Source organism: Capsicum annuum, chromosome 6 (assembly GCF_002878395.1).
Source record: "Capsicum annuum cultivar UCD-10X-F1 chromosome 6, UCD10Xv1.1, whole genome shotgun sequence".
Lineage (NCBI taxonomy): Eukaryota > Viridiplantae > Streptophyta > Magnoliopsida > Solanales > Solanaceae > Capsicum > Capsicum annuum.
This window is the reverse complement of record NC_061116.1, coordinates 209977697-209988868: the sequence shown is the minus strand read 5'-3', so window position 1 is coordinate 209988868 and position 11172 is coordinate 209977697. Positions and strand designations below refer to the sequence as shown.

At 32.6% G+C, this 11172-nt stretch overlaps 2 protein-coding genes across 2 annotated transcripts; one reads left to right on the top strand and one right to left on the bottom strand.

Annotated features, from left to right (window-relative positions):
• Positions 1 to 1030: 1030 nt before the first annotated feature.
• On the bottom strand, positions 1031 to 5699 carry LOC107868007 (pentatricopeptide repeat-containing protein At5g61400-like). Its single transcript, XM_016714546.2, is given in 2 exon segments — positions 1031 to 1832; positions 1835 to 5699. Coding segments are annotated over 2 exon segments (1980 nt in total). The 5' UTR covers positions 3783 to 5699; the 3' UTR covers positions 1031 to 1800.
• An 81-nt stretch (positions 5700 to 5780) lies between these two features.
• LOC107853085 (two-component response regulator-like APRR1) lies at positions 5781 to 7206 on the top strand. The gene is made up of 3 exons (XM_016698101.2): positions 5781 to 5986; positions 6668 to 6829; positions 6945 to 7206. Exons 1-3 carry the CDS (start codon positions 5821 to 5823, stop codon positions 7088 to 7090), a joined length of 474 nt encoding a protein of 157 aa, XP_016553587.1. The 5' UTR covers positions 5781 to 5820; the 3' UTR covers positions 7091 to 7206.
• Positions 7207 to 11172: the final 3966 nt, after the last annotated feature.

The following is an 11172-nucleotide window of genomic DNA, read 5'->3' as shown; positions in this document are numbered from 1 at the left end:
TTGATGAATATATAGTGAAAAGATGATTTTTTTTTTTTGTAAATTTTTTACAAGTAGTTGCCCATAAATAAATCAAGTAAATCTGTAAGATAAGACATAAAAATTCAAAAAAAAAATTATTATTTTTAATTTAGTTTCTTTACTTTTTTGTGATCATTATATTTATATTTTATTTTATTATACAATTAAACGCTAATTTATTCCCGTACTTCATTCTAAATTCATCAAAAGCAAAGAATAATTAATTGAGTAATATTTTAAAAATTCATTTGTAATAGTACTGAAGAGGGTATCATTTTGTTAATATTTCTTAAAAAATTTATTTGTTTCAAGGCTACATAATTTTTCTTTCCTTCAGAAAATGCGATATTATTCTTTTATTCTCATATAAATAGCAAACTGAATGTCTAAAATATGAAATTTATCGTTTTATTTCTTTTACATTTTAAGAATTTTTAGTATATAAAATAAACGACAAAAAAAATTATTGTACTAATTTGTATAAGTACCTGTGTTTTAAAACTATTATTACGTGGTGAAATAAATAAGTAAATAAAATAAATTTTGAAGAGGACATATCAAATAAAATAACCCAAGTTTTTGGTGTAATTAAATTAATCTTCAATGATTAATATGTCATGTGTAAATTTTTTTAAAAAAGAATTAAGATAAATCTTTAGTTAAATAAGTTTGATAAGTTATACATTTATCAAAAACAAATAAGAAATTTTAATGACATGACATTCCAAGTAGGAGAGAGAAACATTTTGAGATGTTAAGTATATTTTAAGGAAAATAAGAAAAGTTGGATGATATTTTTGTCCTAAATAAAAAAAAAAATGATATTTGTAGTCAATTTCCCAAACATGGGTGACCATTCAGGGAATTTACTCAAAATAAATTCAATTATATTTTTTTGATCTACTATTTTATTGACTTTGTTAGAATTTACATGAATTTAATAACTTAATTATCTACATACATAATTTATGATAAATTAGTAGGAAGAAAATTATTCTATTAACAATTATTGATAAATTTAACATTTATAATAATTAAGGATATTTTAGTAAACTTAAAATTTTACAATACAGTATCATACTGTCAAACCAAACAACAAAATTATCATTAAACAGCAGTGAACGATACCGTCTATCCAAACATTGTATTGTTTGAAAGCACGACAAACCACCATCCAAACAAACCGTAAGTGGACGAAATAAATATACATCCATGCAGGCTTAGCTTCCAAATCAGCTCTAGCTGCACAAACTTGAATAACAGTTTGTTTATTAACTTGCAATGCTTTGGCACTTTTTGCAGCTATGAAGTATCATCAAGATTTATGGATTTCTCCTTGATTGTAATGCCAAACACGATTTATGTTTGAACAAAACACAATTTAGGCCAGGAGGCTCGCAATCATGTGCCTGCAGTGAAATAAAATTCTGCATTTCCTGCCTCTTACTGGTTGTGCATGCTAGTCCATGGCATCAGATTTCTGATATCTCTTTGAATGCCGCGTCCAGCTTATCCACAGTCATCCCCTGCCGTAGCCTCTGTAGGATATTGTTGTAATCCGAGGGGACACTTAAGCCCAAGTGATGCTCCAATCCAGAAGTTTGACGTTGCTCACTTCAGTTGCTCTTCGCAATTTTAACCTAATTGCAAAGTCGATAGCTCCCTAGAGAGGCTCATCTAATCAGCATGAATCAAAGGCTTGGTGCTACTCAGAAGATACTGAATAGTGCAGACAAGGATGCCTCTAACATAATAATTAGTTACGTCAACAGGGCACTGCTATTTACATGATCCTGGAGGCTTTGCATTAGAGATGCTCCGGAACAAACCAGACCTGAATTTAATTCCTCATAACATTTACGAGTTGAACTGAGATCAACAATGTCTTGGTAGCCCTTGAGCAAGACCTTGTACATGCCAGAATTAGGCATAAAACCAGTCTTTAACATATCTGCCTTTAGCATCATGACACGAGTTATGTGCCTGGCCTCAAAATGACGTTGTATCATCATGGCATAAGTGGGTAAATCTGGATACAGACCATTGCGTCGTAGATCCACGAAAAACTTATTGGCTTTGAAATACTGGCCATCTTTGATCAAACCATGGATTAATGCAGAGTAAGTAACATTGTTAGGGAAAGAAAGAACACCATTACTGCAGTCTCCGGTAGATCCAGAACTGCTTATTTTCAAGAAAAAATTGATTGCATCATTAATCATTCCATTCTTGAGAAATCCATCAACCATACAAGTAAAAGTCAAAGCATTAGGAGCAACTCCAGCCTCCATCATCTCCTTATGTAGCCTTAGAGCAGCTTTTGTGTTTCCTTTTTTGAAGTGTCCGTCAATCAAAGCTGTATAAGCAACCACATCAGGCTTCAAGCCTTTAATAATCATTTCAGTATAGACACCCATTGCAGCTTCTAGATCCCCTACCTTGCCAAAACCGTCTATCAATATAGAGAAGGTGACTACATCAGTCTGTACACCCTTCTCTATCATCTGAGAGCACAATGCTAAAGCCTTCTCTGTATTTCCATCCTTGCAATACCTATCAATCAGCTGATTATAAACCACAGAGTTTACGACCACCCCTGTTGCATCCATTTTCAGCAAAAACCTCTCCGCTTCTTCCACTTTCCCTAGAGTACAATAACCCTTTATCAACGTACCATATGTCACAACATCCGGAGAAATACCAAGCTTTTCCATCTCAGAATACATCTCTAGTGCTCTCGACATATCATACGAATTACAACAGCCATCAATCAGACAATTATACACAATCAAATTAGGACTTACACCAAACTTCACCATACATGCGAACAAATTTCTTGCTGTTATCACTTCACCTACTTTGCAAAGCATGTCAATCAAGATACCAAAAGTAACAACATTCGGAAGAACTCCACGATTCAGCATTTCTTGATAAAGCTGAAAAGCTCTCCCAGCATCCGCCATCTTGCTATAACCATCCATTAGAGTATTATAAGTGAAAATATTAGGCATAACTCTAATCTCCCGCATTTTCCTAAACATGCTTTCAGCTTCAATTATCAAATTCTCATTACAATACCCGTGTATCAGAGTCGTGTATATCACAACATTTGGTTGTATCCCTTTCTCAACCATCTCATCATACATCATTTTCGCTTTCAAAATCTCACCTTTTACACAACATGCATCAATCAACACCCCATATGTCACTACACTAGGACACAACCCAAATGAAATCATATTCCCATAAACACCCCACATGAATTCAACCTTCCCAATTTTCACAAACCCATCTAAAAGCGCATTACAAGCATGCAAAGGTGGTAACTTTCCTATCTTCTGGTACACCCAATAAGCATCATCAACAAAACCCATTTCAGATAACGCAATAATCAACACCCCAAACACATTACAGCTTGACCCAGAATCCATTTTACCAATAGCATTGAAAATTAAAGAAGAAACCTTTCTGGGGTTGTTTTTTTGACCAAGATTTTCTATGAGGCATTTTATCAAATACCTGGCGTCAAGATAGAATCTTGATTTTATTAAGTAACGAATGATGGCTGAGTGTAGTGTAAGATCTTTTTGGGTTGCTGAGTTGAAGAGATCCATTGCTTGGGCGCGGCTCTTGGCATTGAGAATTTCAGTGGTTAAGGAAGGGGAAGTAGAAAATGGCAATGCTGTAATGGTTCTTGAAATGGCTGGAGACTTTATGCGGAAAAAGTTTTTCAACTTTTGACAAGAATAGTACTTAGCCATTGTTAAGAATTGATGTATAAACTTTAATTGTAAACCATACAATTCACTCTTTTACGCATAATGTTTTCGGAAGTACAACAAAAAAGGGTGCATTGACAAAGGTTTGTACTCAGCTTAAACAATTTTAATTAATTTTATGAAATACTATGATATGACTAATAATATAATTAATTCCTTTATATTAAAACAATAAAACTAACACCCAAACCAATTTTAAGTTACAGTTCCCTCACTTCATCAAATTCCACATTTCTTTATGTCCATTCATCTCACAGCTCAAATTAAATAGAAAGAAAGAGAGAGAAATAAAAAAGAGGAAAATGAAGAGGACAGAAAGTATAGAAAACTTTTGAAATTCCAAATTCATGTTATTAGAGATAGGCTAGTGGATTTATTCCCAAATCTTTGTATTTCTTAAAGATAAACTTAGTAGTAGTAGTATTTTGTTTGAAGCATGGACAACATAATCTGAGGACCAATATTGGGTAAATCGAGAATAATGATGGACACTTTGAGTCTAACTCGACCCAAAAACTTTATGATTAGTTGAGAAATTGCTCAAGACAATAAAGGACAACAACTCCTTCCGTCAACCAAATATGGGATATTCTAACATGTTCATTTTCTTTATACCTGTACAAGTGATCATTCTTCTTAATTTCATTTTGTTAAAAAACGGAAAAGATTTCGCTTCTACTTATTCTTTTCTTTCGTGTAGTTAATAGCGTATATGTAGGGACATGGTCGATGAAGATTCATATAACCAACCCTAACATGATGAAATTGAAGCATTGTTCTAGTGGCATGTAGTTTGATAGTGTGGAAGGGGAGCCTTGGCATAGCTTGTAAAGTTGCTGCCTTGTGACCAAGTGGTCGCGGTTCAAGCCGTGGAAACACCCTCTTGCAAAAATGTACGGTGAGACTGCTTACAATAGGCCCTTGTGGTCAGTTCATTCCACAAACCCCGTGCATTGAGGGAGCTTTAATGCACCGTTCTGGGAAGTAAAGTAGTTTGGTAGTGTTGTGCTTATGACATCAGATTATGCTTTTACATGTGAGAGTGAAATAATACTGCAGTTTGTACATGGAAAAGTACATGCACATGCTTTTTCTAATTATGATAATTAGTCTAAGTGTTTCTAGTTCTGATCACCAAAGTCAATTCTCAAAAGTTCCTAGTGCCCACATCATTAGTAGTAAAGTGAGTGAATGATTTGTCACAGATGAGTTTGCTTCAGCCCATATAATATCTGCACAGCAATTGATTATGTTGTCCGTTGGATTTCGAATTGGTTTGGTGATCCAAAGATAAGAATTTGATTTTCTCCAACACATGAAGCTGACGCAAACTGATAGCTTGGTAGCTATCTTTTGTATTGCTTTGTTTTTGCTTGGTGCCAAAGAGGAAGTCGTGCTATCCGAAGGAAAGATGGCTGATCTCCTCCTTTCTGCCATAACAAACACATGTGATGATGTTGATGCTTCCAAATGGTCCCCTTTGCTAAAAACTTGTGTGCTGTGAGAAGCTGGCCAACCTTTTTCTGCGGTGATTATCTGTTCTTGCTGATCAGATATCTCCCCACTCGTTTGCTGTTAAATCTGCATATACTCAATCCCCTTAGGGAACGTAACCTTGGCCTTTGAGAAGCGATGAGTATGGTTGTATGAGCATCAGTGGCCGAGATTAAGAGGGTTCTTTTTCTTTTTCGTCTTCAGATTTGCTAATATGCAATGCGAAGGGAAACTGAAAACGAGGGGGAATTAGTAGACTTTGTCCAATTGAAATTGCAGTTAGACAAAACCGCAAATAGAATTAGCAAAACCACTTTAGTCTTCTTTTCTGCTAATTGGAACAAAGCCTTTCACTCTTTCAAAAACAAATGCAGCACAAGGGGCAAACGTATATAGCCAACTACAAGTTAGGTCCACTTTTAAAATTTGGTAAGCCAAACTTCCTGTTGGATATAGCTCAGGTCATGTATATAACAAACACAGATTCGATAGAATATAACTACTACTTCCAAACTATATATTGTCAATGGACACGAGTGAGAGCATTGTTGTAAATGAAGATGGCAGCAACATAGATCATGCTATGAGCAATGATATGATGGATTTGAGCAATGTGAGGGTTCTGCTTTGTGACACTGATGTTGAGAGTTGCCACGAAGTGTTAGCCCTTCTTAAGAAATGTTGTTATCAGGGTAATATCTCTGCCGAATACCTTATCTACACCTTCAAACAATGAAAATTTGCAGCTCAATGTTTCCCATCGAAAACTTGCTTCCTAATTATCATTGGCACCGTATAGTAAAATGCAAAAGTTTATATCTTATTATTGTCATTTCCGACATCGCTTTCTATACCACACTGTTACATTTTCCATTTTGGGTATGATACTCCTTAATTGCATAGTGTATTTGTTGTTCCACATCATGTTAAGTGGGATAATGTTGAGATGGATAGTTACCAGACTAATTAGACAAGCATATCATTCCTGTTTATGCCACTTTTTCCCGTTCCTGTGTATTATGGAATGTCTGCATAACTAATACATGATTAACCGAATTGATCCCCCTATGGAAACCGAAAAATTTCCTATTTAAAGCTTGTCATTAGGAGTGCTACCCTGTGTTACCATTAGGAAGACTTGTCATTAGGTAAGTGACATCATTCAACAGCAACTAGCCCAGCTATAACATGTCATATAAATGCATGATTTGAATTCTTGATTCATGGACTCTCCACGCTTACTTGCTTAAAAGAAGATTAACGGGTCATTTTAATTGTTCCACTCAATGATCGAGAAATATGGATTCATTTTCTTCTTCTTTTCTTTTACATTGAGATTTTTTCACCTTGTATTGTTGCTTCCTGCTGCACAGTTATTCCAGTGTGTTCAGCAGCAGATGCATTAGATGCACTGAACTCTCAGGGGCATTGTATAGATATCGTACTTGCTGAAGCCTCCCTTCTTATTTCCAATGGTGCCAAGATTTTCAATTTCATCAAGCTGGACGTCAATATAAAACACATTCCGGTGATCAGTAAGCTCATTTTCATCTTGTTTTTCTACTCGGAATGGTAGAAATCACGTACAAGGTATCCTTTCTTTTCATCTAATGTATCTTTTCTTTTTGTCTCTGATTCTGCTTTGGTAAGTGATGTTGGATGAGGACGAGATCCCTCTCGTCTTGAAGGGTTTGATGCTTGGAGCAACAGATTATCTAGTCAAACCGTTGAGCAGTAATGAGCTAATGAAGCTCTGGACTCACACGAAGAGAAAAGGCTCACAGTTAGTATATTAATGAGATTCTGTTACTGATGTTAATGTGTTGTTATTACTTAAGCATAATAATCCAATGTTGATTATAAAGGACATTGTCTGTTGCTTTTGATTAATGCTTATTCTTTCTTGCTCTGAGTTTCTCTCTTTCGCGAAGTTCACTTGCTTTGAGTCTGTAAGATGAAGATATCAGAAAGAGATGTAGATATTGTGTCAACTGGGAATGTACATTGCTCAGACTTTTTAAAAATATTGTAAGGTGTGGGTGGAAGATTCTCCAAAAGCTATGCATTTATGGAGAATTTGACACGTTGGGAGAGTCCGAACAACATAGATTTTAACATAGAATGAAAAGTGATACAGTTCATATATTCATATAGTCGACTTCAATTTGTTTTGAAGTAAGGTGCAGTTGATACTGTTGTAGTGGTACTTTATTCACTGAGGTACAATAGCATATCCCAACATTGTCAAGTTAAACTAGGAAGATATGACAGAAGAGCAGAAGAACTAAAACGTTGTGATGACTTTTATTGATTTCCCTTAGAATGTCTCTTGGTTCAATTATGTCTATCCAAGCTAAGAAAAGAAACTAGGCCCGTATGGCTAGGGGGTGTGAAAAATCAAACCGAAAAAATTGTTATTGGTTTATTGGGCTAACGGGTTTTTAATGGTTTAAAACAATCATTATTCTCTGAAACATATCCTTGTTTATCATCTTTGTTTATCTTTGTGTTAAGAAATATTGAAATATAATATTATTGAAATATACCACTGTTTTGGTATCAGAGCGAGAAGGTTTTTGGAACATTACCTATTAACTCGCAAAAGTTTATAAACTCTGTATGAAAAGACATAGATATTTCCAAGACATAAGGTGTAGCTATTTCTATTTATATAGAGAAATCAGAAAAAGAAATAATATAATAGCTAGAAAACATAATTTAGAAGAAAATCAGAAAAGGTTATTAGAAGCAAACAGATTACATAATACATCTAGACAAGTTTGTGAAGATTTAGTAAGCGCATTAAATTGGGAAATACAAGGTTGTGAGAGGGATTTAGAAAATAATACTTCAGGAATAAAGTGACTTAAGGAACGTATTAATAGAAAATCGTATCAATTAGGATAATAAATGCCAATAAAATATATTGAGTGTATTAGAGAAATACAACGTCAATATTATAGAGAATTTGCTTATAAACATCAACTTGTAAAAATTCGGAAACAATTTGTAGAAAAACTAGAGTTGTTAAACAAAGAAATAAGAAACCTAGAAACAAATATTCTAAACTTTAGAGAAACAGACGAAATAATTATCATAACCTCCAACTATTATAAAAAAGCATTAATTAGTGAACAATCTAGGCTGATAGAAAATATACAAGAAGTGGAATTAGATATAACCTATACAAATAATAGATTGAAATATCAAACTAAACTAAGCAAAAAATACCTTAACTTAAACCACTTAGGATAACAAGATGGCTTCTTTGAAACGCCTTGATTACCTAGATCTTAGATTTCAACCAGAAAAGAAATATAGAATGTTAAAAGATAACTCCACTATAAGGTGTAATTTCAACCAGGGTGAACATATTTTACATTCAGAAGATAAACAATATAATACAATAATAGACTTTTTAATAAATTCAAGCGAAAAAATTCAGGAAAAAGATAATAGTATAATAAGAATTTTAGAAGAGATAGAAGTTACTCAGAATAAACATAAAAAGACACTAGATAAGATAAAACAAAATTTAGATTATTTAAAGTCACAAGAAATAGAAATAGACAGAAAAATCCAGTATTTAAATCACAAATTTAATTTAGAAAAAATTCCTACAAAATTGGAAATTGAAAAGCTAATAAAAACCATAATAGAAAGACCTAAAGAATTGGAAGTAAAAACAACTCAATTAATATCTAAGCTTGTAGAACAAGTAAAAAATATAACAACAGAAATCAGAGATTTGCAAAAAATAACAAAAAGATTAGAAGAAATATCACTTTCATGAGTGAAGAAGATATAAATTATAGTAAAGCACTAGAAAAATCAAGAAGTTATCATAGCGAACCAGAAGGATTATCTAAGCATATACCTTCAAGTATAACAGATAAAATTTTACTAAAACAAAATAATACCATAATAGAGTTATTATTAGACTTACACAAAAAGATAGACATTTTAATCAAAGGCTAAGAAACTCAAAAACTTTTTCAGGAAGAACTGGAATTACCCGAACTACATAAGAAAATAGACATCTTAATAAAAAATAAAGAAGCCCAAGAGTGACCAAAAAATAACTTTGAAATAGAAGAACTTATTAACCAATTAAAACGAATTGAATTAACTCCTAAACAAGAAAGAAAAAAATATAATAAGAAAACCACAAAAATGGACTTTCTATCAAATAGACGGAGAACCATCGAAAATAATGAAAGACAAGGAGAAGAAAGACAAAGAATAAGTTTTTCGGAGAATAGAATAGGAAATAATAATATATTATCCAGAATATGCAGAAGACAACCTAATATGGAGCAGAACCAAGAACTTAACGAAATAATAGACGTAGATAAAGATTTACAAATTTTCCAACAAAATCAATTAAAATTATTCAATCCTAAAACATTATATAACGCAGGATATTTTTCTACAGACAATCAGCTATATAGACATTATAGAGAAGAACAAATATCAGCTATAGGAGAAGATTTTAAAATATTAGATTTAGTAAATGCTAATTCTTTAAGACATATAAAAAATAATAAAATGATACTGATGCATATGGTTTTAATTGTTATAGGAATAAAAGGTCTAACTAGAAAGAATCTAGGATCCAAAGTATTAATAACAATATATGATTATCGATGGTCAGACATTAAAAAATCAATAATAGGATTAACTGAAGTAGATATGACAAATAATGGAGGAATATTCTATATAAGTCCAGATTTCCTAATGAACTTAAAAGAATTTGAAAAAAACATTAAAATAGGAATCCAAACTAAAAGGTACGAAGAAATGAATAGTGAAAATAATTTATTAATGTGCATAGGGTTTATTGGAAAATTAACTTTAAGTAGTAATACTAAATTTAAACTAAAAGTAAATGATGTAGTTGAAATAATGGAAAATAAAGGTATAAGTTTAATAAAACCAATAAAAATAGACCCAGAAATATATGCAGGTTTAGAATGGAATCTAAACAAATTCACTAAACCAAAAATTCTTACACCAGACTCTCATCTATTATATACTACAAGTAAAGAAGAAACTTCAGTCAGGTTTACAGATTATAATTACACAACTAGAAGAAATTTAGACGATGATGAAATGGAGAGTAATATAGAAACAGAAAACGAGTTTATGAATATAGAAGTCCTACAAGAAGGATATGAAGTAGACATGACCATAGAGAAAGCTGAAAACTTAGCAGAAGAATATAACTTTTAAATGTAAAGGATGTCAAAAGGACGAAATGAAAATAGAAGAATGTATAGAACATTTTAAAAACTGTTTAGAGAGAAGTGATAATTTAGGATATAGAAATAACAAATTATTCCTTGAAAGAAAAGATGAAGATACAATTTCTGTATTAAGTTCCACAATAAGTTATAAAGAACTAGCAAAATTAGAACCAACTAGCTCTTCAAGTGCTAGCCCATACCAACAAACAAACCCTAATCCCCAACCAATAGACTATAGTACAGACAATGTACCTAGAAGACCAGCAATAAGGATAAACCCAGATAAAGAACTTAGAGGAGATAATATAAAACCAGCAGGTAAAAGAATGCCAATAGAAGAACCAATTAAACTACAAGAAGGAGGTAGTAAAGGTAAAATTCCGAATATAGCAGCACACGATCCCCAAATGTGGGATACAGTGATAGATTTATGAAAAGGAATAGTAACCGTAGATTACTTAAGACATTATACAGAAACAGATACGGAAACAATGTATAAATATTTAGAAAACTTCTTAGGAGAATCTGCAAAAGCCACATGGGAAAGTTTTAAGACAAATTGCCCATATGATTTCCAGGTTTTATTAAGTATGGGACCAAACCCCTATAATTTCACAAACAAAATGCATATG

Excerpts from the sequence above, each read along its gene's own strand:
- LOC107853085 (XM_016698101.2), top strand. The coding sequence starts at position 5,821 with ATGGACACGAGTGAGAGCATTGTTGTAAATGAAGATGGCAGCAACATA. Across the intron at positions 5,987-6,667 it reads TAAGAAATGTTGTTATCAGG|TTATTCCAGTGTGTTCAGCA; the intron begins GTAATATCTCTG and ends CCTGCTGCACAG. Across the intron at positions 6,830-6,944 it reads AAAACACATTCCGGTGATCA|TGATGTTGGATGAGGACGAG; the intron begins GTAAGCTCATTT and ends TGCTTTGGTAAG.